Here is a 27,633-nt window from a genome sequence, read left to right as displayed (position 1 = left end):
TAAATAAGTAAACACAATCCTATAGATATTATTTCTAACACAAATAGATGAAAATAAAATAAACACGTAGCATATAAGTCCCCTCCCCCTTAGGCGACCCCCCAAGTATATCATATATGTGAGAGTTTTAAAGAGTTATTACAAGATTATTACAAAATCAAATAGGAACAAACCCAACAACAGCAAAATTAGCTTAAAACAAAATATAAAACTCCATCCAAATCTCTTAACCAGACGACTCTTCAACTTGATAAAAAATGTCCAAACCTGCTGAATAAGAAGAAGATACGAGCATATACAATACACCAAGACAATAATACTCGCACAATATTACTTATTTTAACATATAGGTAGAAAACAGACATACAAGCATTCTGGCTAATCAAAGGTAGCATAAAATCACACAAAGAGCAAAAGGGATAAGAAACTGACCTGGATGCTTCATTTTGTTCGTTTTCGAACATAAAACAAACATACAATATTCATAATAGATGATGCAAGATGAAATTTAAACTAATGAAGGGGAGCTAACCGATTATGCAGAATATAGTTATCAGCAATGCAGACGAACTTAATCTGATACTATACTTGAACACAACAATACCGAGTAAAGAAGAACTTAGAATGTTCACCGATTTTAAAACTTTTAGAGTAGAGAAATGTGTTATGTTCTTGTTGGAATCTGTAAGCATGAGTGAGTGGGTGAGTATTGTGTCTTTTCTGATGGTTTTTTAGCGTGTGTCAAAGGTGTAAAGTATGTCTCGTCCTCTTGAATGATCAGAAAGTTCTGTTTATATAGTCAATAGGTGACCATCAATAGAAGGGAAGTGAATAAATTAAAGAATAAATCAGGGATATCTTTCCCCTAATCATGTAAAGAGAATCAATTAGCCGGATATTAAGTGAAACTTACTGTAATAGAAATAAGTAAGAATCTAAAGAGATTAGATTTATGGCACATAAAATCCATTTTACCATAATTACTTCCTCCAATCAAGCCATCAACTAACAAGCCAAAAATGCAAATTATTGCTAATTTAAATCATGTTGCAGAACCAATTGAGGGAATAAGATATGCTGCAATTATATATATATATATATATATATATATATATATATCAAAATTACCATAAGTAAATAAGATGTTATCACACACTAACCTGATCAATGAACCTTATGCCGATAGGCAAAATTAGAAATCGCCAAGAATTCATGAATGAGAATCGATTAAGTACAACCATGAACATGTAACATTTAAATGGAAGCAAACGAAAGCTAACGAGCAGATTTATAACCTATTTAGTGAGGCAGTAAGATTTCAACATGAAACATTAAGCAAACAGCGAGATTAATAATGTTTCCAATAATGAATAAATCATAATCCTGAAAATCTAGGTTTAGCTACAGATTAGAAGCAAAATAATGAGATTAAACATAAGTTTTAAGCGATAATACCCGATCGAAATTGGAGACCCATTTAAAGATATATGTGTTTTTTTCCGGTTGCATTGATGGTGATTCCACCGAAAAAGAAAAAACAGAGGGAGGTGTTGCTTGGTCGCTGCTGCTTGCTGGTCGAAGCACTAGAGCTGCTGGTTTTTCACCGGCGCCGCTGGTTGCTGCTGCTCGTTGCTCTCGCCGAGTTGTTGTCCACCGAAAAATGTAGCAGAGGCGGCCAACGCCTGCTGGTTCTCACGCTGCTGCTTCTCCGCCGGAGAAGAAGAGATAAAAGAGAGGGAGAGAAGGAGAAGAGAAGAGAAGGGAGGAAGAGAGGGATGGAGAAGAGGAGAGAGAGCGAGGGGGCGTCAGAGATGGCGAGGAGAGAGGGGGCGGAGGATCTGTTTCTTAGAAGAGGAAGAGTGAAAGCTTTTGGGTATTGGTCTTTTGATAGAAAGAAAGAATTATTAGATCTGAGCCGTTGATTTGAAAAGAATGTATGGCTGAGATTGAATACAAGAGATCGATGGTTAGGATTTAAAGATGAGACTCTTATGTGTGGATTCAAAATGGCTAAACTTGAAATTAGAATCAAACCAAACAGGCTAGAATTGAAATGAATATGTGGCTATAATTGAAATAAAATTGGAATTGAATAGGCTCAAATTGAAAGGAATTAGAATATAATAGGCTAAAATTTAAATGATTTTGAGGAAGATTAAGGAAATGATATTCAATTAATAAAATAATACATATATTATAATATTTTTACATAGTTAAACACACCTAAATTTTAAAAACATTTATTAAATAAGTAAAATAATTATTTCGAGTTTAAATATCGATAAATATAATAATTTAATAAATAATATAATAATAATTACAATATTTTTTTTATAAATCATGCATACTAAAATATATAATTTATAGACAAAATCGATTAAAATTTTAAATCGAAATATTTTTTTAAAAATACGTATTTAATCGAATAGCATTTCCGAAATTGTTAAAGGTCGGTCAAAATTGGGTGTCAACACAGACCAGGTGGACTTAAAAGATATAGCAAAAGAAAATATCCCCCCTTTTAGTGCATTAATCGACCTTTCTAAGTTAGATACTAAATGAATGGATATTGAATCTGATATTCCTAGTACTATTAACTCCCACCTACTAAATATAGTACATATTCCTATAGATTTCGTAAGTATTGAGCTTTCTCCTTTAAACTACAATGCCAAGACTTTCTCCATCAATGTAGGTGCCAACATGATCGATGGAGAGCTCAAAGTTGAGACCAAACAATGTAGTCTCAACGTCTCAGGTACCAACCACTACCCCATTACCTCAATTAGTACAAATATAAATGGTGAACTCAGAAGAAGTAGGGGAAACTCTAAAGCTAATGAGGGAAACAAAAATGAAAATCGTGGCACTAAGTGAAATTAAAATAATGGTCTACAAAGGAAAATTTGAAAAGACATTAATCCTCATTTGTCATCTGAATCTCTTAAAAAAGTCGCTAGACATACGACCACCCGAAAACTCACAATTAGGGAATTATGTGCTAGTTATGAATCCCATGTTGAGAGAAGTAGGAGTGCAGGTAGGTCCGAGGAGGACCTTGCCACTAATGGTACCAACTAACATGATAATATCAATGAACTTAATAATATAGAATTGTAAGGGAGGTAATGGTCCAGTTTTTAAGAGGAATTTTCTATCATTGAAAGATTGGCACAAACCTCCCTTAGTTGCTCTCTAAGAAACCAAATTGTAAAGTCATCAATATATGCTAGAAAACTTCCCATTCACTAGGATGATAGAAGTTCCAACGGTCGGTAACTCAGAAGGTATTGTGGTACTTTGGGATGACACTATCTTGGAGCTGGATGAAATCCCTACTACTACGCAGGAAGTCCACACCATCATCAAGGTACACACCTTAAATATTACTTGGCTATTTAGCGTTATTTATGCTAGCACTCACAGGTACATGCGTAAAATTTTATGGAATAATTTGCTAAGTATTAAGAATAACTATGATGGTAAGTGGCTAATATGTGGAGATTTTAACGAACTCCTTTATAATTCGGAAAAGAAAGGGGGTAACCCTCTTAATGCATCTAGAGTAGCTGACTTCCAAGAAGTTATTAACCATTGTGAACTCATTGATATGGGGTTTAAGGGGAGCCAATATACATGGTTGAATAAAATATTTAAGAAAAATAGCTCTTTTATTTTTGAACACCTGGATCATTTTTTAGCAAATAACGATTGGTTGGTGTGCTATTCAAATGCACAAGTACAACACTTGCCCAAGACTCACTCCGATCACTTCCCTCTTATAATGTCTCTGACCAGTAATCCTACTAGCATTAGGACCAGACCCTTTAGATTAGAAACAATGTGGACATCCCACCCGGACTTTATCAGAATTGTAAATCATGCTTGGAATTGGGATAAGAACCTACTGGGAGCAATGTCAAATTTGAATGCGATGTTACCAGTTGGGCAAAAATAACCTTTGGCGATATATTCCATAAAAAAAATCTATTGAAAAGAAAACAGGGTAGACAAACCTCTCTGAAATATCCAGATAGTAACTTCCTACTAGATCTCGAAAATAAGCTAATTTTTTATTATAATGAAATTCTAAAAAGAGAAGAAGATTATTGGAAACTTTGATCCAGAATAACTTGGCTTACCTAAGGTGATGCAAACACAAAATTCTTCCACACTACCACCCTAAATCAATGGAAGAGAAATGAAATATCATCCTTACAAGTAGAAGATGAAAGTTGGATAAGTAACCAACATGACTTAATATAATTCACAACCTCTTACTTCTTCAAGCAGTTTAATGCCAACCATAACCAGTCTACCCATAAATTTGAAACGCATGATCATACCAAAGTTGTGGTTAATAGACTTAAACCTGTATTGAACAAAATTATAGGCCCTTGTCAAGCAAGATTCCTAAAAAATAGGCAGGCTACTGATAACGTTATCATCGTTCAGGAAATAATCAACCACTTTTAAAAAAATGAAAGGGCAACATGGAAATATGATAATGAAAATAGACCTAGAGAAGGCTTTTGACAAGCTAGAGTGGTCCTTTGTGAAATATACTTTACATTATTTCAACTTCCCTTTAAGTATCATCAATCTCATTATATCTTGTATTTCATCTAGTAGGAATGCTATCTTGATAGCAAGAACTAACTATTTTGAACCTAGTCGAGAAATTAGACAGGGCGACCCCATGTCACCCTATATATTCATACTATGTATGGAAGTACTTTCGAGGAAAATTAATAGTGAGGTACTACATAAAGAGTGGAAACATGTACGGGTTGCAGGAAAATGGCTGAAATTATCTCACCTTTTCTTTACGGATTACTTAGTACTGACAAAGAAAGCAGAGTTAGACACATGTATGTCAATAAAAATACACTCATGTAATTCCATGAGTGGTCAAAGTATAAAAAAAAAGAGTGGTCAAAGTATAAACCACTCCAGATCAAAAGATATATTCTCGAAAAACTATGGAGGTACCCAAATACACAATCGAGATAAGAAAAAGCAACAGTTTTGGAAAGTATTTAGGATTCCCAATCTTTCACAAAAAACCTACAACACATGACTTCCAATTCATTATAGATAACTTACAATCCAAGCTCGCTAGTTGGATTTTTTTTTTCTTAACATGGCAGGAAGAACCACCCTATCTAAGTCGTCCCTTAATAACATTCCGACTTACATGATGCAGCTAGCTAAGTTACATGCAAACATAACAAAAAGGGTAGACCAAATTCAATGAAACTTTATCTGGGGTTCCACAAATGTTAAAAAGAAGCTACACCTCATCGGCTGGGATTTAGTTACTAAGAGAAAACAAGAAGGTGGTCTAGGTGTTTAGAGGTGCAGCACCAAGAATAAAGTTATGCTAGCACGACCAACGTGGAGACTCTTTAAGAACCCTAGGGCTCTATGGGCAAATACTATTCTTGTTGTTTACACCAAATCCAAGGTACTTTGAGATGATTTTATGCATATGAAACAAATAAGACCAATCTGAAAAAACATAATAAAAGGCTAGGAGGAATGCAAAGAATGCCTCCACTGGATAGTAAGGGACGGAAATCAAATCAACTTTTGGACAAATCCATGGGTTCCAAATTCTCCAACTCTAAGGAACCTTCTTAGTGCCCCTTTCCCCTTAAGGAATCAAACATTCTAGTAAATAGCATCATCGTAGATGGGTTGTGGAACTTGGAAAATATACCTTACCCTCTTCCTCTAAGTGTGCGTAAAAAAATCAAACAAATAAATATTCCTAACATCTCGAACCTAGTAGACAAAAACCTACTTGGGCTATAACAATGAATGGAATATTCAGTACCTCATCAATGTACAATAATATAAAGGGTAAAAATAACATTAATCAACCACCCCTTAAGGATTTTAACTCGATCTAGAAACTCCAATACCCTAATAAAATCAAGTTCTTCCTTTGGATAAGTTATTACAAGAGACTACCGACTTGGCACCATCTATACTCGATTGGGATCAATATTAGCCCAACCTGTACTATTAGAAAGGAAATGGATACCCATACACATATCTTCGTTAAATGCACTAAAGCTATCCAGTTCTTGGATAAGTTAGGCATGCTACAATTTCTACAACCTATTCTCGGTGGTAGAGAAACAAATTGGTAGAAATATCAAGAAATTTAACATTCACAACAACATCGAATGGAAATATGCCTTTCCTTTTTATACATGGTGCATATGGTTGAACAGAAACCATCACTACCATAACGGGAAAAAAAAGGACATCGTAACATCTACACCTCTAGATAAAGCTGTAGAATTCTACTATCTAGGCAAGAAAGAAAAAATTAGCAGCAATGTAAAGCCTAAGTAGAAGTGGTTATCCCTAGAGTTTGGCTTCAAGCTAAACACTGACGGCTCTTACAATTAATCTTCAAAAGGGGGGGGAGGGGGGGGCAGGAGGAGTAATACAAGATTATAGGGGATCTTGGATAGCAGGAATCTCAGTGAAAGTTAATGTTATTAATGCACTACACTCAGAACTACAACCTTATTTCTAAGGCATAGAATGGCAGCAAGAGTATGTATCTCAACTATCCAAATTGATATAGACTCATCAAATATCATAGACATTATCTATAAAGGTCATGACTCATTCACTACCACAATTTTTGAATGCAGAGAGTTACTCCAGAAGTTGGGGAACCCACAGATCAGCCATAGCTATAGGGAGCAGAATCAGGTGGCCGATATGCTAGCTAAAGAAGCAGTAAAACGAACAGATGACATAGATTTTATGGAATGGAAAAAGCCTCCATTGTTTTTCTCGAAGACCATTAATGTTGATAATGAGGGAGCCACTTTTGATAGGCAGGACTTGCTCCTACTAGTATCGGATAATTTTAATTTTGTTGGTAACATAACATATATTTTGTTTGATTGTAATGCTTCATGCAACCGGCCTTGTAATAATGCATATTATATCTAATTAAATAAACACCCTTTTCAACCAAAAAAAAGAAAGAAATAAAAGGACAATCAAAGCAATACTAATAATACATGGGAAAGAATCAAGTAATTTTATCATTAGGTTGACCTCGACGTTTTGCATTAGTAATCATAGTGTATTTCTTTTTTGAGAGTTTCTTCGTTTATTGACATATCCACCATGTGAGCACATGTAGTCCAGTCTCAGCCCGACATGCTAAGTCATAACATCATCCTATCAGGGTGATGAGACTTAAATATCATAAGCTAGAAATTTGGAATGATATCCATATTGGGGGTAACATAGAGGAATCGCCAAATTAACGGTACAATTCTTATCGACATTTTCATGTGTTGTTTCAGGGGTTTGTCATACAACTCAAGTCTTCTCAGTTAACAATTATTTTCCCAATATTTTAGTAATAAAAGTTAGCTCAATGTCTCATTATCATGATTTGTTTTCATTGTTATTAGGATCATAGCATAAAATCATCAAGTTCATATATTTTAATAAAGTATCATATCATTTATTACATTTTTATGGCGAGAACAATAAAATTCATAGGATAGACATATAATAGAAATCTAAGGACAACATAAGGAGTTCATGACATTTGTAGTAAGGTACATGAAGAAATTATAGCGTTTTCATAATTTAAAAACTCGAACTTGTCTCTTAGAGAAAAGTTTCTTGAGTGACTGTTGCCTCTACTTTTTGCATTTAATTGAATAAAAGTGCAACCAAGTATATGAAATATCAGTTGCTGAAAACTTGGAGTGCTTGCTCTCAGTGGCGGATCCATGATTTCTGTGGAGGGGGTTCGAAATATAAAGAAGTAAACATGTGAAAATTACAAGATAAAAAACTGAGCGAGATAGGAGGAAACTAGTAATCTGAATCCAATAAGTTTAACTTGCCTTGTCATGTCGCGTTTAATTTTTTTTACTTTTACCCTTTTTCATCAAGGTTTTTTTTAAAAATATTTCTTGTGCTTTTTTTCTCTTTTATATTGCAGTGTTCTACTCTATTTTTTGAATTTTTTTAAAATACAATCACTAAGATATTATAATATATATTCATAAGATAAATAATTGACATCGTCGATTTTTTAGTTCATTTAATTCAATTNATTTTTTGAATTTTTTAAAAATACAATCACTAAGATATTATAATATATATTCATAAGATAAATAATTGACATCGTCGATTTTTTAGTTCATTTAATTCAATTTACTAGGTTGATCATTCGTGAAAAAGATAAATGATGAATAGAACAAATAAGTTTAGTTTAGTTTTCATCTTTTTAAAATCGAACTGAAAAATAATAAGAAAGAAATACTATAAAATTAAGGGCGGAAAATCAATTAATTAGATTTTATTAAAAGATTATACACGATTTTAAAATTTCTTCATTCAATTAACTTTAATTTAATTTATTTTATATAATATTTTTTGTAAATCAATTTCAAATTTAATAATAATTCATCGTTAGTACATGAAAAGAGACTTATGTAGAAATAAAATGAGAAGTATAAATAAGAAGAATAAAAGACAAAAATATGTAAAATATATAAATTAAAACAAAGATAAATTGAGAAAAAGAAATAGCATAGAGAGAAAAATAATGATAACAAAAATAATAAAGTTTTACATTGAACCAAAAACAATGAGGCATTTCATTGAGTTGGGATTTGAGCCCAAAACGAGAGCCCATTCAACCTTCCAAAAACAATGAAATAGAGTTGGATTTGAGCCCAAAGCAAGAGCCCATTCAAAGAAAAAAAAACCCAAATGGGAAAATGTTGCAGCGAGTGGGAATCGAACCCAGACCCTTTCAATTAGAGTTAAACTCCTGAACCACTGAACCATGCTTCTCTTTATATTTGAGGGGGTTCATTTTAATATATGTACTCATAAAATCAGAAATAGACCTTATATATACAGTGTAATTTTTCGACGAGGGGGTTCGGGTGAACCCCCTGACCTCCACGTGGGTCCGCCCCTGCTTGCTCTCATAAGAAGATGATAGTTGCATTAATATCGACAACATATACGGCAGCAGGTTGACGTGTCCACTTTCGCATCTAAGGGTATTTTGATGCGGTTTCTCTGTCTTAACAATCATATGTTTTGAGATTTAATCTTTAGAACCATGCGGAAAAACCAAAGGGATACTACACGAGCTTTGCCGCTGTATGTCAACCTTCAGCTTCTTAAAGTAGTTTTTCTATTTATTGAGCTTCATATAATGCAACACGCTTCGAATGTTCACTTTGGTTATAATAATAGTACTTACACATCACATTGTTAATGTTGTAAACATTTTATCAACGAGAAGTTCAAGGTTCAATACCAACTCATTGGGATTGCACCGCACAAGCAACTCCCCACTAGTATATATATATATATATAATTTTTTTAATATTTTACAATCAATAATCAATACAAAGTTAATTATCATGTGATAATATTTAATTTTTGTATTAAATTAATATACTCTAACGTGAGCAAATTACAATTTAATATTATTCGCACATCCAACGAATATTGGTTTAATTCTTTTAATTTAAGTTTTACATTATTAATGAGTCTACATCAGTATATTTACTGTTACTTTTCATATTTTATATATTTATTAATAAATTTAAATATGTGAATGATGCTTTATTATATCAAATAATAAATAAGTTAGTAATAATTTGGTTTGATATCGAGGGCGTGAGAAAAAGGATCAAAATTGTCCTTTATCTTTGAGTTAATAGTTAAGTTAATCCCTGTCTTTTCACATGAAGCACTAATAGTCCTTCATGTTACAAAAATTGGTGCACTTTTGGTACTTTCTCAAACATCCGTCTAATGTGGAAATTTTGTTCTGTGTTTGAGTGCAATTCTAGTGTTGTTTTAGTGCGAATCTAGTGCAACTGCTTTGATGCACTTTTGGGGTTTGTTTTGGTGCTATTTTGGTGCAATTTTAATGTTGTTTTGGTGCTTTTTACTGCTGTTTTGGTGCTGTTTCACCGTAGTAAATCTGGTGTTGCTGTTTTCTAGTAATATTTTGAGGCATTTATGGTGCCATTTTAATGCTTTTTCGTGTAGTTTTAGTATTTTTCTACTGCTGTTTTGGTGCAACTCTATTGCAATTTTAGTGTAAATCTAGTGCGCAATTGTTTTAGTGAAACTCCCATGTTGTTTAGGTGCACAAAAAAGATCATTCAAAATTAAATGAATGTTTGAGAGAATATCAAAAGTTGGTGTTGAAATATGAAGCATTATTAGTGCTCCATATTAAATGATAAAGATTACTTTTGACTAGTGGTAGCAAATGGGCGGTTGAGTCAAATTTGAGTGGGTTAAAAATTGATCAACATAAAATGGGTAATAATCCATCCTGCTCATATTTGATATGCGTAAAAATAGATTGGGTAACAAATGGATCGGATAAAATACAGGCTTATCCATATTTACCCATATTTTCATGAGTACATAGTACTCTTCTTAAGAATTCAACATGGAGAAAATATTTTAGTCTTTTTTTGGATGAAAAATGTTAAAAATACTTTATTTAGTTTTATTGTATCATAAAAGTAAGAAAAAAAATCTTATAACTTTTCAATCTAAAATAAATTTACACAATAACAAGGGAAAAATATTTTAATTTCAAAGTAAATGAATATTTACCTTTCAAGACTAAAACATGCTTAATACATTTTAAGCAATATCAATACTAATACATGATTTGCTTATTTTATACGCTTTTATTTGTTATCGAATATAAAATTAAAAATAAAATAAATAGAATTATAATTAACAAAAGAAATGTACATTTAAAACATACAATTTTGGAGGGCCAAAGACTTCACCTTTTCAATTACCGAGAGAATAATTTGTTTTATGAAGAACATAAATGGAAGAGAAGTTACAATTTTTTTTGTGATATCATTAATTTTGAGTGAATAAAAGTTGGAAGCTTAATGAATATGGATATCAACCCATATTTTACTATGTAAAAAAAGAAAAAAAATCAAATAAATACACATCTTATTTTACCATAATATCTAAAATTCCCTACCATTTAAAAAATTTCAAAAATTTCCTCTTGGATACATCACTCCCCTCTCGTTGATACATCCCTATCTCCCTCTCGGATACATCCCTTCCCTCTCGAATAAATGCCTCCCCTTTCTGATTCATTCCTTCCTTCTCTAATACATCCCTGATAAGATCCTTCCCTATGTATCCGGATGTTCTATCTCCTCTCGAATACATCCTCTCTCCTATATATCTAAATGTCTGCTAATGTATTTAGAAATTTAGTAATGTAATTAAGTCTGAACATTATGAAATTTATATATATTATACTATATAAAAACTCACTCACTAAACCTATTAAAATATGAACGAATTACCAAAATATGAGCTCATTTTACTAAGCACTAATTTTGACTATTAACTCAAAGATAAAAGTACAATTTTGATCTTTTTCTCTGGAGGCCGTATAGTAAACCAAAGTTTTTCTTCTATAATAAAAAAATCAGTCACGGCGGTTTCTCCTCCGCCCATAGCATATACCATAGGTGTTCTTGTTTCTTTCTCTGCGCAAGATCCGATTCCCCAACATCCTATCGCTCTTTATCTTATATCAATCACCCTTTCGCCTATCATACACCTTTTTTTGTACCCTATTTCCTTTTGTTTTTTTCCTGTGAAATGAATTGTTGATTGGTTCAATGATTTATACTTTTGGCTTTTCACTTATGAATTTTTCTTGATTTTTAGGTGAAATTACCATTTTTGGTGGTGGAGTTTGGATCTAATTTAGATAAAAGGGCGGGTTTAATTCCTAGGCAGAGAACACATAATAATTTCATATAAAAATTGAATCTTATTTGGGTTTGATTGAGGGTCTCAGAAGATGGTGACAGTGAATATTGGAATGCTCCATTATGTATTGGATCATGTATATGGTGCGTTTGTTCACAGAACAAAACTAAGCCCACCTTTCTTTTCTAGAGGATGGGGAGGTACAAAGCTTGAGCTTTTAGAGAAAATGATTAAGCAATTGTTCCCCGATGTTGAAGGACAGAATTGGCCTCCCACATTGGTACAACCTGTTTGGAAAACTGTTTGGGAATCTCAAACGGCAACTCTCAGAGAAGGTTTTTTTACGACTCCTTGCCATGACCAGCTGCTTAGTGCATTGCCTCCAGAGAGTCACATTGCAAGGGTTGCTTTCCTCGCCCCCAAATATACCCCGCCTCATAAGACGGCCTGTGTCGTTCATCTTGCTGGTTATCTCTCTTCTTCCCTTAACTAATTTGGGATTCAGGCCTATTTGATTCATTAATTCATATATTCTTTGTGATAGATAGATGCTCATCTTTACATTTGGTTTCTGTTTTTGATTCATACCCAAATAGTAGGAGGCGGAGCAGTTTAATTTAATTCTATCTGCTTGTGCTATTTATATGAACAAATGCTAGGTGTTTCAGTCTCTTCTAATGTATATTCAAGTTAAAATATGGCATGATGTCATGATATGGTGACTACCTGACTTATAACTTCTATTTTTATCAACCGACTCATGATTCTATTGATACATTTGAAGGTGGCTAGACCTTGCCTTCTTGAAAACAATGAGATACTGGTGAACCAGTCTTCACTATGAGCAAAAAAGTTAGTACATACAAGTGGCAATAGAGCTGTTGCTTCAAGCACCATGTTTTCTCCTGCTGACTTGGAAATATGGAAGCTTCCATCTATCAGTGTTAAGAAGGCCTTTCATCTGTCTTGGCAAGGCATTAAAGTTAGAATAGATACCACTATTATCAGTGGTGTGGCTCAGGGATGCTAACTTGTCGGTAACTTTGTTGGCTTCCCTAAAGGAGTGGTTGGTAGTGACTTGGTTGGTTCACCAAGAGCTTAATCTTATTGACATTGTCTTCAGTTCTCCAAGGACTTGGCCATGCACCCTGAATACAGCTCTGCAACAGGAAGGAATCAATTTCACCAAATACCATGTGGAGGCCATTCTGAGTGCACCAATTGAGACCGCAAAGAAATGATTCAGCTTCAACCAGATTACCGTTCCCTCTTCCAAGTAGTAGACAAACAGCCATTGAAACATGCCATCCTTGTCCCTCACCATCCCACCTCCTCCATAGTTCCCTTCAATACAACAACCATCTGTGTTAAGCTTTACAAAGGGACAGTGAGGTTTGATTCAAGAGACTGCAATAGAAATATTTTCCAGAAGTTTCAAGTCCATCAGTTGACAGATACCATTCCAATTATCAGGGATTGGATAGTTGAGAAACTGGAGTTTAGTGAGCTGACTAATGTTGAGGTTAATAAGAGTAGTGGAACTGCTCTACAAGAGATTTTCGTCATTATATTTAGCACTACATCTAGATCTCCATAACTCCCAAAGAATGATAGGTGGCATGATCTTAAAGAGTAAAGGAAGCTATGAAGTTTCTGCATTTGAAGTTCCACAAGGCATATACGATGTTTCTTAGGGAGGATGTCCTTTAATTGATGCCCACCCCCGCTGCATAGTATTGCCAGATTTGTTCTGCAAAACGGCCAGCATAAAAAATGTGCTCAGCTGTTCCTCCGCTTGGTCTTCTACCAATTACGCGGCAGCAGCAACATATGGACACCAGGTTAATACCAAACCTTGCCATCCTGTCATCTGCTGGGAGTCTGTTCTGAACCTTGCCACCCTGTCATCTACTACCTGTTCCAGGGCAGCGGCAAATGAATCGAAAGGAGTCAACCTGAATGTTCTGCATTATATAAAGCTCCCTTATATTGTATTATCCTTTAGCCAACTCCTATTGATTTTCTAAACAATACCAGCTTTCTGTACAGATACAGGAACCGCCATCTGCTAAGATTTCAACAAACCCTTGAATGACGAGGCAAAACTTACCGTAGCTTTCTGACGAAGCAATTTTCAATTGAAGAAATTAGTTTTATCCTTTTCTAGTCACAATATAGTCCTACTATAATATGGATTTCAAATAGAAGATATAGTTGCTTCCAAACAGATGAATCACGACTATGCAAAAATTATTCAATATTTAAAAACAAAAAGAGAATAAATGACCAAACTTTTTAGGTTTGTCTTACATATCCAGAACTGTTGTAAATGCATTGCTGGTAATGTCATTATCCTAACCAACTCTGCCTTTGCACTGTTGAGTTCTTATTTTTTTAGTTTTCCATCTGCAGGTACGGGAGATCATACTTTTGAGCGAAGATTGCGTCTTGGCGGTCCATTACTGAAGGAAAATATAGCAACTATGGTGCTTGAGAGGTAACAATTAATTCCACAGAGTAATGTCTTATTTATTTTATTATTTAAATTTTTTTTTTTTGGTTCTTTGAATATACATTTCTCTTATTCTAATATCCTTCCATGTTCTGCAGCCCCTTCTATGGAAAAAGACGTCCATTGCTGCAGCGTGGGTCAAAGCTGTTATGTGTTAGTGACCTTCTGCTATTAGGACGAGCCACCATTGAAGAGGCCCGTAGTCTTTTACATTGGTTGGACTGTGAAGCGGGTTTTGGAAAGATGGGTATATGTGGACTTAGCATGGGTAAGGCATAAGCATCCACTTAATATTCTAGCTTTTATGATTTATAAAACCCAAATCACCATCTTTTTATGCATTTAAAGATGAATGTATCATTTGGTCCTTTGAACAATTCAACCTAGTTTGACTCGTTCATCCAGTTTGAAAAATATTATTTTGTTTTTTGGTCAGTGATGGTGTGTGAAATAGATAATTAAGATCTTTAGTGGTTTAAATTTTATGTGCGCAGTGCATTTGAACAGTTGAAACTGATCCTATTAGAAAAAAGTCTAAAAACTTTGTATGTGTTGGGAAAATTTTTAGAGTCACAGTAAATTGAAGCTGTCAAAGGAATTGTTGTTGAGGAGATGGTAGAATGGGCTATGCAGTCGCTGCAAGAAGAATAAGAAAGAACCTTCCTTTTTTTGGATAATTGCATGTTATGCCATATGACCTGTTAATTATCAAAACAAAGGTATAACCATTTTCCTCATTGGTTTCTTAAATTTAGCTATTAGGTTCCCTCTACTTTTAGATGTATACTATTATCTGGAATTAAGGAGAATAACCAACATGTGTATCCAACCATTGTGCACATGAACATAGTTTATCTAGTACGTATTGGACAGAACATGCATAAAATTCATGTCTTTTCAAGGAAATTTTCTTTCTGTTAAAATTTGTTTTTTCTTCGATGATATCTAGGAGGAGTACATGCTGCTATGGTTGGTTCATTGCACCCAACACCTATTGCTACACTCCCTTTTCTCTCTCCACATTCCGCTGTTGTGGCGTTCTGTGAAGGGGTACTAAAGCATGCCACTGCATGGGAAGCACTGAGAGATGATCTTTCCGTGCATGAGGCTTCAATGACTCTTGAGGAAGTGAAAGAACGGATGCGAAATGTGTTGTCTCTCACCGATGTTACACGGTTTCCAATCCCAAAAGATCCCAGTGCTGTAATATTTGTTGCCGCCACAGTAAGTGCTAGATCTCACTCTTTGCATGGTATGGTTTACTTGAGGAGGGCCTGGAGCATTTTGGTTGCTCCTTCCGACTCCGATTGATGTGTAATTCCATATCAAGCATGTTTATTCCTGCCAATCAAATGTCTATTCTCACCATTGCTCCTTGACACTTCTTTGTCATGTCGGTAACCAAACTAATCTTTGTTTAGTAGCAGAACTACTAATTTGCTTTTGAAATATTAGCAAAACCAATGTTGAACCAATTTTTTGGATTCCACATTTTTTTCATCTGTGTGAGCAGTGGGGCAGAGTTTCTTTCCTGTAGAGTATAATTTTCTGTTCTGCAGTTTGATCTAAAACCATATCAGGTTGTTTCCTAATAGGGAAGGACTTCTCTATTTCTTAATGTAAAGGAAGTATGCAAGCTTAATATGTCATCTTAATCATTTTTTCGCCTTGAAGATCATACCCCTGTGATAATGGTAGAGTCTAAGATAAGATGACCACAGTGGAAACTGGAACGGTCAATCGGCTTGCTATAAGTATGTAAACTTAATATGTCATCTTGATCTTTTTTCGCCTTGAAGATCATACCCCTATGATAATGATAGAGTCTAAGATGGCCACAGTGAAACACTTGCTATTTAGAGCGCCAACAGGTAGATTCTTCCTTGTTATGGAACCATATATAAGAGTTGAAACTTCCATCTCATGAGGCTCCTTCCCGAGCTACCTTGTCGGCTTTTGCATTAAACCACTATTTATGCAAGTAATTTGAGCTTGGACTTCACAATCATTTGATTTAGTGGTGTTGTGCTCCGGTGCGATCTTGAAAGCCCATTGAGCTTCCTCATTTTGAAGATGAGGGTATGAGATTACAGGTCTAGAACTGCCTTCCTCTCTTGAAGAGCCATACCTTCAAAGATGAAAAGTGTCTCTTTATTGTTATAGTCTAATTTTATGTTATGACCTCAAATATCAATCACACGTATAGCTCCGACTGAAGAACAATCATGAAATCTTTCCTTTGAGCACGGGAACCCTAAGGGGTCGTTTGGTAGATGGATAAAAAACAAGTTATCCATGTATTACTTTTTATATAACTTATACGACGTTTGGTAGGTGGATAGGAAATAAGTTATTCATGTATAAAATTAATACGACGTTTGGTTAACAATTTTAAAACACACATAACTAATATATGTATAAGTTATGAGAGAATGTATGTATTATTTTATGTGGGATAGAAAATGGAATAACTAATATATGTATAACTAATACATGAATAACTTATCCCTACATAACTAATACCTGCATAAAATAATACATGGATTCACTCATAACGAATTCCTACATTACTAATACCTGCATGACTCTAACCAACTACCAAATGACCCCTAAGTACTCTGTATTACCTTGTCTGGGAAAAGATCTACATAATAACCGCTATACTTAAAAAGGAAACTTTTGAATGTAACGTGGAGCTGATTTCATAGCTTTGTGATAGTTGAAAAGAAAAAAAAAAAAATACTCTAGTCTTCTAGCTGATATGAACCTACTGTTGGAAATCATTTAAACTTCATACATCCAGTGAACTTACATATACGGGAGCAATGCAGGCAAACATTCATTGCTTTTATCTAAATATAATTTATAACTCTCATTTAATTATTGATCAAGGGTTTGTAACCACAGGAAATCTCATGAACCGTTCTTTTTTCAGGATGATGGCTATATTCCAAGGCACTCAGTGCTAGAACTTGAAAAAGCTTGGCCTGGCTCAGAAGTTAGATGGGTTAGAGGAGGGCATGTATCGTCCTTCCTTCTCCATAATGGTGCATTTCGCAGGGCGATAGTGGATGGTCTTAACAGACTACAATGGAAGGAGTCACCTCTGTGACATTGCCATATTTGTGAATAACACACCATGTAATTATCATGTGTTCTTCTTCGCCACTAATTCTCATTGAAATTGATAGTTGATTCACTGGGCCACAGTTGATATTATTAAGCATTTGCTGGAAAATGAAAAGGTGCTGGAAAAGCTTTCATTCTTTGCTTCTCCGTGTTGTTGTGTTACTTCGAAGTACAGTCTTTGTTGAGAGCTGTCAAACAAATAAGGCATCATTGGTGAAATTTCCACCTTTAATTTTTATCTAATACTTGTTGAACTGTATTTGTATGGTAGTAGTTTACTTTCTAATATTTGTTGTTATACTTGTTTTATACAATTTTCTTTTGTGTCTATTTCTTTCCTTTCTTTTTGTGTCAAATATATTTCTTTTGAGGTGAGGGTTTATCATTCTCTGTCTTGCTAAGGTAGAGTTAAAATCTGCATATATTTTATCTTCGGTAGACTTCACTTGTTGGATTACATAGGATATATTGTTGTGGTTCCTTTTAATTAGGTATGCCAGTGTATCATTTGTGCTACCTGAAGTTTGTATTAGGACATCTCCAACCCTATACTTTATTTTACTCTCTAAATATAGAATTCTCTATTTTTTCCCGAACAATCAATTTCAATTTAATTCTCTATTTTACTCTCTAAAAAATATCTTCTTCTCTCTCCTCAATATTATATTATTATTTCTATTTTATTCTTATTTTCTTATTTCATAATATGAATCATTTCTTTTTCTTTTTTTCCAAATAATTATTTTAGATAATTTTCATGTGATATAATATTTTATTTTTTCAAATTCTTTATTTAATATAAAATTTTACTTTATTCTAAATGTTTAAATAACACAAATTGCAAGCAAATATTATATAATATACAAATTAATGGACAATTCAAATAAAAGTGAGCATTAATGAAATACAATTACATAAACATTACATAAATACTCAACTTTCAAGATTACTACGTTGCTCCCATAAATGCTCTATTAACGCATTACAGAGTTAAAAATGAGCATTTTTGTCCTTAATTTTTTATGTCTAGCTAAAATTGTTCAACCCGGAGATTTTCAAATTATATTAGTGACGGAAATTAAAAAGAATTAAAATATTATTAATTTGGAATGAAAATAGTATATATTAAACAATACATTTTTTATAATATCATATTACATTTAAAAAGAATTACGAATATTAAATATTTAATCAATGACATTATATGTAAAATAATATGTTCATTACAATATAATAGAAATAATAAAATAGTAAAATAGAGAGTGTGAATAGTAGTTCCCCAAATTTGGAGAACTACTATTCTCTTCTCTAAAAATGATGGATAGAGACTAAAATAAAGATGGGTTGGAGTGCCCATTCTCTATTTTACTCTCAAAATATAGAGAATAGAGAGTAAAATAGAGGTGGATTGAAGATGGTCTTAGTAGTTTCTTCACGAACAATTTGCCGGTTGATCGGAAGAAATGATTGTGATCACTGATCGGTTAGCCTTATTTCCCTCATTTAAATAAGTTTTCCCTTGTTTTATGGGCTCCTATCCTTGGGACCCTTTGTAGGTCAAAATCCTTTTGATGATTAAATTAATAATATTTTGATTGGTACTCCTCCGTTCACTTGTTTTTATTCATATTAATAAAAGAATAAAAAGTTTGTTTAAATGTTTTGATAACTATGCACACCTGATTCTCACATTGATAAAATACATAGGTGTCCCTTCACGGATTTAGTGATATAAGTTTAAAAGTTTAGAAAGAAAAACTTAATCCTCTTTTAAAATCCAAAAAAACAAAAGTTTATTCACTCTCTTCATTCAAAAATACAAAAAAAAAAAAGTTTTCTTTCCTTCTTTAAATATCCAAAAAAAGAAAAAGAAAAAAGAAACAAGAAGTTTTGATCTTTATTTAACAATTTTTTTCTACTTACCATTTTTTTAATCCTTATTAAAGGTAGTGTTGAAGCTTTTTGAATTCCTCATTTAAACCAACTAATCAAAAACATTTTTCTTTGTTTATTTTTTATTTCATTTTGGTAGGAAGTTCAAGATTAGAAATAGGATTATCTTATACTTCTTATAGTAATTCAAGAAAACAATCGATTTTATCTTAAAGAGAAGAAAAAGAAGCTTTGTTATTTAGTTTTAGTAAAAAACAATTATGCAAAGATCTTATTCATGTTCTCAAGCTTGTCACGTACACAATTCTAAACGAATTTGATCAATGCATTATCAAATTATTTTTAAAAAAATAAACAAATAAACAAATAAAGGAATAACAATTAAGAAATGAATATAATTGAGCAAGTCGGGATTAAACATTAGATTCTCTAAGCTCATTCTATAAATAAAAGACATGTGTATGCATGACGTACAATATGTGATTATAACTGAAGAATGTCTAATCCTAATAAGCTTTATTATCCATGCACAAAGTTAGCTTAAAGGTGGCTGGTTTGTGATTAAACTAACATCACATCCATACTATACAAGGTCAAAGGAAAAAGTGAAAATGACCCGCAAAAAAAGGAACAGAGTCAGACAGTGATGATGTCCAAAATCAGGTGGTTTCACAAGAATCAATGTCAATAGAGGAAGTAAGGATGTTGAGACAACAAATGGCTGAAATGTATGAAGCTTGGATGAACGGACAAGCTCCACCATCTTCAATTCATGAGTATCTAAATACGAATATGTCATCCTCTATCCAAGTATTGACAAGTGATTCAATTTATCCATCCAAATTTAGCCCATACGCTAACACATCCAACGTTGTTGGAACTTCCCAATACACCTTTTGAATACGCCTATGATAAGTAATCCACTCTTCATGCAAAATGCAGCAACTAATACAGATCCGCAACCAACAGTGATACCAAAATCCAACAATGATCTTCCACCCAAAGTTTAGCAAGATCGAGGTTATACCCCTGAACTGACTCTTAAAATTTCAGGCTCTTACCCTCACACTCATTAGTATAGTTCCCCTAAAGAAGTTGAGAAAACTGTTAAGAATGAGCAACATGAATAAATGACAAAAAATGAAGAGTTTGGAACATAGTGTAAGAAATATATAGGGATTAGGAGACCACAAAGTCATCTAATTCAGTTATTTGTGTATGTTTCCCACGTTCATTTGCTTGTCGGTTATAAAACTGCAAAGTTTGAGAAATATAATGGTCATGACGATCCTATAGCTCATTTAAAGAGATATTGTAATCAACTATGAGGGGATGGAAGCAAAGAAGAATTGCTCATAGCTTATTTTAGGGAAAGTTTGGTGGAAATTGTCTCTAGTTCATAGATCAAGATATTCTTTTTCATTCCGTCGAAAATCGATTTTACGGTATAGACGAGAAGCTCTCTATATACAACAATAAGCTCGGATTATCATACATTACAAGTCATATCACCTGAAGTTTTATTACCATCAACCTTTTAGGCAGTGGTCGTTTAGTCCATGGTTCATTGGATGGTCGGTGCAAGGTTAGAAATTGGAACAGATTGATTCCGCTAGATCCCGTCCTTCGCTTTAGGGTTCACTTGTCAACATGAGGAAAAAGGATCTCTAAAAATTTTCGTCAATATGCTATTAGGTGGAGGGAGCAAGCTGCTAGGGTTAAGCCAGAAATGATTGATGTTTTTCTCCAAGCGCAGGAACCCGACCACTTTCATTATTTACTTTTCATAGTCGAAAAATATTCACCGAAGTTATTAAGATTGGTGAAATGGTGGAAAGTGACATCAAGTCTGGAAAGATTATAAGTCAAGTTGCTTTGAAAGCCACGACACAAGTGATTAAAAATGGATCGAAAGTCTTGGGGGAAAGAAAATGAAGGAGGATGTAGCAACTCTTGTGTCAGGCACACAAAAAATTCCAAGAGATCCACTTAATCAATATGCACCATCTCAACTCCATCACTATCACACCATGCAAGACACACAATATTATATTGTCCCTTCTAAATATGCAGTCTATAGTGCACAATCATATGCACATCCACCAAATAATCATTAATGGCGAGCGCCGACACATCAAAACGTTCGTCCTGCTTCTCAAAATTTTCAAGCACCATATAATCCCCGTCCAAGACAGAAATTTGGAGGAGATGATAGCCCAAGGAACGATTTCAAATCAATTGGAGAGTCTTGCACAAGTTTATTTAATAAATTTCCTTTGTTTTGAGTCATTAATAGTGAACTCTTGACCATGTTGGTTCTCGATTTGTTTTTGCTCAAATTTATTCTCGGGTTGTACCCGTCTTCTAGGCACAAGCTCCTTGAGTTGAATGAAACCTATAGATAGAGTCAATTTCGTGATACCTTGAACATATCCCACAATGTCATTTTGACTTATTTTTAATCAGTTTTAAATAGTTTCGAATTTGGTGTCGCAACATTCATATTGATTTCATGATCCTATATTTTTTAAGAGAGGAAGATCGGAAAAGGTTAGGAAGGGTAAAGCTCTAATTTGATAGATTTTGGAGCGCGCGTGATCAACATCAAGGTAGGCTATGGCTTACCAATCTTAGATTGTGCTTGTTTTGGGATTTAGATGGTGTTTAGCTAGTTTTGAGAGGGTTCATAACATGATGCATGTCTAGTTGATAGAGCTCTTGCCTTTGTTAGCATTTTCGAGTAAATTTTTCAAAAATTTAGCATGTTTTACCTTACATGTGCTACCTATCACAACATGTTAATGTTTTATGTCTTACATTGACAGTTGTGAGATTTTTATTGGCCTTAGCTAGGCTTAGACTAGTTACTGCGATAGAAATGCTATTTGGAGGCATTTGCCTTAGAAAATCATCTAACGTCAGCTCAAACGGTTCTAGCTTCTTGTAGACTAATGTAGAAGACTTGTATTTGATAATGTGAATCCTTAGATCGATGGAAACTCTTCCCTTATTAGATTTTCATCAATAATCTATGATCCCGGTGTGGTTTTGTCGTGACTTTGGCCTTTGTTGGATCCTTTTGATTTAGACTTGGGTTTCGAGCTAGAGTGAGTCCTATGGAACTCTAAGGATGGTGTTGATTCACAATATTTTGTTATAATGATGACCTTTTGGTTATGGGATCATCTGGATTGTGCGAGCCACGATTCAAGATCCAAGCGCATTTTAGCTGCAATTTAAGTCCGGATACACTTCTATTAGTCGGGTTTGAGTCCTGATATATTGGTTCTATTGGGCTTTTCAAGGTGCCTTCACCTCGGTTTGAGTCAGGGCTCGCTCATTTCAGTTCAAGAGTATATCAAATCTTAGTACTCGTTAGTCTTATTGGGGTTCGTTTGGGTTATTTTCATTTCAATTACATACGAGATACCTTTTGGGGTTATGGGGGTCCAATTAGGTTATAGTTAGCTGCTTTACTTTATTGTTTTGCTTCTTGTTATATTATTGAATTACATCATTAGGGTTATCGTTATTCTTCCTTTCCTTTGACTCCTTGTTGTTGTTTTACTTGCCACTTTACTTTATGCATTTACTTTCCATACTCAGTCGGCCATGATGCCTACTGAATTCCTGTTGTCCCATTACTCATGCTACACTCTGAATTTGTTCTTCTTGATGAAAATCTGAGCACCAGGCAACTGTGTTGATCTTGTGTATAGCAACTAGAATATTCAGAGATTGAGGGTGAGTTGATGGCATACTAGATTGACTCATCACCATATGTATATAATGTGGGCTAGTCTTTTGTATTTGAGATAAGTCTATACCTATTTTGCCTTATTTTTTTTAGCTTGAACTTGTTTTAGTTGCTTGTTCCATCGTCCACCTAGTCGTGGGATTGGATCTTGTATTGTAATCTTTATTTATGTTATTTCTCTCTTCCGTTGTTTATTTCCTCATTATATTGCCGCGTTCATTTGAATTTAGATTTCTGCCAACTAGGCCCGCTACTTGCCGTTACTAGCTATGGATTGGCTTACCTACTTGTGGGGTGTTGATAAGTGCCATCGTGACTCAAGTTTTTGGATCGTGACAGACTCACTAAGTTATATTTGTGTCAAATAAATGGAAACCAAAAGTAAAATATATTGGACTCGTGCTAGAAGGGCTCCTATATATATATATATATATATATATATATATATTGACCAACACTTGGAAATACTTTTTTTGGACGTTTAAACAAGCAAAGAGATATATATCCAATATTAGTATTACTTATATCTTTAATTGAAGCATGTGATTTGCAAAACGTGAGACCTAAGTCATTTTAATTACATGCATAAAGCAATCTAGTCTAGAAAAGGACTCCATATATATCAGCTTATAGAATTGTCTCAACTCATTACAACCAAAACTAATAAAATCATGTGGCCTAGCAAGATATTGCATTCATTACTGAAATCATTGACCATATCTTTATACACTGTCCAGCTGTTTCTAACTTCTGGATACCATCCCCAATCCTACAGAAACAATACAACTTACTAATGGATTAAGAATGATAATGATAATTAGGGGAGAGGGAAAAAATGGTATGTTTATAGGCCATTCAACCAAAGTACTTAAGTATGTAATTGTTGAAAAGGGGCTAAATAGTAAAGAACAAAAGGAGAAGTGAGATGATCTATTCATATTCCTACAATACACAGAAGCTTAAATTTTTTCTCCCTCCTTTTGGAAAAGAATGACGTGTTTTGCATTGGCATGAAGTTTAAAAAAATAAAGAAGACTTTTGAATTTTGTGGTTTTAAATTAAAGTTATGTCAAATGTACCAAAATGTCATTTGATCTTATGATCTTAAACATGTCATGTGAAAAGCTGGATTTAAGAAAGGAAGGGTCATTCCATTCTTTTTGAAACAAACCAAAAAAGAAAGTATATCATTCTTTTTTAAACGGAGGGAGTATTTTTTTTGTCATCCACTCACAAAACACTAAAACAGAAGAAGAAGAAGAAGAAGAAGGAGGAGGAGGCAGAAATATTTTTAAAACCTGAGGGGAAAGATCAGGAGGAGATGCAGCAGCCAGCGCCTCGGCCAGCAGAATCTGATTCCTGTCCAGGAAGTATGATCCTTGTTCCCTTGAGAGATTGTGACTTTGCGTACTCTGCACCTTCATCTGCAGTGAGAGTTTTCTTGCCAACAATTTGATAAATTTCTTTTAATATACTCATAAATGCAGTCTCAACGTTGGTGGATTCAAGAGCTGATGTTTCCATGAAGAAGAGATTCTCCCGTTCTGCAAATTCTTGAGCATCTTCTATTGGTACTGCTCGAAGACTCCCTAGATCACATTTGTTCCCGATAAGCATAATAACTATGTTCTTATCTGCATGACCTCTTAATTCCTCCAGCCATCTAGCCATATGATCAAATGATTGACGTTTTGTCAAGTCGTATACTAACATTGCACCAACTGCACCTCGATAGTATGCACTAGTCACTGCTCTATACCTGAGAGAATGTACTCTTACAACTATGTATGCCAACAATCTTCACAAAATGGGACAAATGATTTGGTAACTTAATAGTTTAAACTACAATATTTAGCACTAATAAATTAAACCTATACCTATTAATGAAGTTTAACTTACAGAAAATAATAAATCATCTGAATTTTGGAAAGAAATAATAACTATGAGAAAATTCAACATTCCCAGAAGTAAAACGATAAATTATTAAAAGAAAAGCAATTAGTGTAAAACAGGACATACACCGTGCCAAGCACCACACGAGTATCTGAAATAGAGATCCCAAATTTATTTGACAAAGAAAAGAAAGAGGACCACAAGATAAACAATTATGAAGTGTGTTTAGTCATGATCATATATAAGCTCATTATGTTATCCTACTTATCAGAAAAGGCTAGCTAGTAACCGGATGACTGGCATCAACATAGTTAGGATTGCTTTTCAACATAAAAGCTCAAACCATCACAATTAATAATATCGAGGGAAGCCTAAATCATGAGTCATTTAATTTGGATTAATTAATATTATATTGTAGTTGCTATAGCACTGAAAATTTAATCCGATTCTAAATATGCAGAGGCATTGTTTACGCCAAATGCAAGAGCATTTACTTACTTAAACCATATTGATTGATATGTATTCTCTCTGTCAAGTTTAAATTGCTGTAAAAACAACCAATTGCACTGGGCAAGTATTTATTTTAGCGTTAAGTCATCATTAGACAAATTAAATGCAAGGTCTGTCGTCGTTATGAATCTATAATTGGAACAAAAATATACATACAAGTAAAAGTAAAAGAAAGGGAAATGCAGACCTTTCTTGGCCAGCAGTATCCCAAATTTGTGCCTTGACGGTCTTGTTATCAATAATTAGAGTTTTAGTTTGGAATTCGACCCCAATTGTAGCTTTTGAATCCAAGTTGAATTCATTCCTTGCAAATCTAGCCAGAAGCTGTGATTTTCCAACTGCAGAATCTCCAATCAATACAATCTTAAATACATAATCTATTTTTTGATTGTAATCTCCATATAAATTTGACATTCTTTCCCTTTACACAACTAGTTTACATCAACAAACACCTTTCAAATCTTCATATTTTAGCACATCATTGACGCTAATAATGTGGATCCAAATTTAACAAATACCCCACTCACTGGATATATTCAAGAGAGACATTAAGGGGCTCAATAAAGTCGATGCTAGATTAGGGTTTCAGAGAAATGATCAGAACATGCTACTTTTGCTTGAAAATATTTTGGTTACCTAACATGTTTGAGAAAGAAACAACTTGGGAAACATTAACGGTTAGTGCGGGACCCATTAACCGTATTTTGAGTGCGAAACAATAATAATAATAAAAATAAAAAATAGGACCTTTAATATATTGTTTATTATTTGGAAAGTATATGTATTTGGGGTAAAATAATAAAATAAATATGATTAAATTTTGAGTGTTTTGTATTTATTTATTTTGACACTTAACATGGTGATTTTTGGTGTGGTTTCTCAATCTATAAATAGGGTTGTTCATTCACCATTGTAGGAGACACTTGAATAAAGTAATATCTACATTCTACTCTCCATATCTCTTGTCTATATTTCCTGTAGTATATTGCTCAGGTTTTACAACACGTTATCAGCATGAAATTCTAACCAATTGAGATTGAGTTTTAGTTTTTCTTTAGCTCATGTTCTGGTTGATCTCGTTATGAAAATCGAGAAGGGAAATGATAATTGTTGCAATCAATAATATTCTATATATAAAATCAAGTATGTATTTTCTAGAAGAAGGTATAAAGTTTTGGTAGCATAAGGTTACGTTAATTTTTAGAATACTTTACTTTAGTTTATTTATTATCTAACGCTACTCATTTTTTCAGAGTATGTGTACTTGAAAGTCAAAGTACAATATGGTCATTGCGACCACATTTGTGAGGAAGGCCAACGCGAAACCGTCTAGATGGCTAAAGAAAGTCTGAGATAATGACGCACGTGAACCTTGGATGTTGCCTCATGTTTTTCAGGAATTGCATTGGTATTGAAACATAGATGAATTCAAGCCTTTGTCTGAACAAGAAAAAAAAAGGTAGAAACAGTCTTAATGGTGGCTCGTTGCACATCGGAGGTGCAAAGAGCGTTGTAACAATTACAAAGGAGATGGCAAATTCTCTAAAATCTAATCAATACTTCTAAATAAATTAGTTGAATAAATAATTGATTAATATCAGCTAAAATTCTATTTAAATTTGTAGGAAAAAAAATTGGGGAGCACTTCCCTTCATAATTGTCACGACCCAAGCCTAGGGCCTAGACGTGACATGGTGAATGAGGAACCCGAAGGAACCCCAAACAAGCCTCTCAAACTTGTCATCACACTTCATCGGTCGTGGAAGTACAATCAACATTAATTAGCGGGAAATAGGGACTAAGGGCAAACCATTTCAAAATGACATCATAGAACAAGAGTCAAGCTTATTTACAAAATACTTGTCCAACGCACACCTCTACATACATAGATAGGACGGGGGCCATGACATACTACCGGCTCCCCTCATAGTCAAAATACAATTGCAAGCTAAAGTCTCAAAACATAGGAGTAGGAAACATAACATAGCCCTCGAATCATTGAGGACTCACCAACAAACTCGGATAAGCACCGTACTAGCCACGTGAATGGAGAGAAGGATCAAGAGTAGCTCCGGTCCCTACATGGTGACATCATGTAGGCAAAATATGCGTTAGTACTTGGAATGTACTAAGTATG

General features: G+C 33.9%; 3 protein-coding genes across 3 annotated transcripts in view; 2 read left to right on the top strand and 1 right to left on the bottom strand.

Moving 5' to 3' along the window:
- Positions 1–27,633, top strand: part of LOC125858376 (serine/threonine-protein kinase Nek6-like) — a 1,100,283-nt gene that overhangs the window by 364,998 nt on the left and 707,652 nt on the right. The window lies entirely within an intron of this gene.
- On the top strand, positions 11,539–17,702 carry LOC125858386 (uncharacterized). The gene is made up of 5 exons (XM_049538147.1): positions 11,539–12,269; positions 14,215–14,299; positions 14,413–14,582; positions 15,264–15,538; positions 17,250–17,702. The coding sequence occupies exons 1-5, from the start codon at positions 11,894–11,896 to the stop codon at positions 17,424–17,426; spliced, it is 1,083 nt and encodes a 360-aa protein (XP_049394104.1). The 5' UTR covers positions 11,539–11,893; the 3' UTR covers positions 17,427–17,702.
- On the bottom strand, positions 24,405–25,910 carry LOC125858392 (ras-related protein RABA4d-like). The gene is made up of 2 exons (XM_049538152.1): positions 25,684–25,910; positions 24,405–24,852 (listed from the first exon to the last, which is right to left on the bottom strand). The coding sequence occupies exons 1-2, from the start codon at positions 25,908–25,910 to the stop codon at positions 24,405–24,407; spliced, it is 675 nt and encodes a 224-aa protein (XP_049394109.1).

Source organism: Solanum stenotomum, chromosome 3 (genome assembly GCF_019186545.1).
Source record: "Solanum stenotomum isolate F172 chromosome 3, ASM1918654v1, whole genome shotgun sequence".
Taxonomy (NCBI): domain Eukaryota; kingdom Viridiplantae; phylum Streptophyta; class Magnoliopsida; order Solanales; family Solanaceae; genus Solanum; species Solanum stenotomum.
This window is presented reverse-complemented; position numbering and strand designations above follow the sequence as displayed.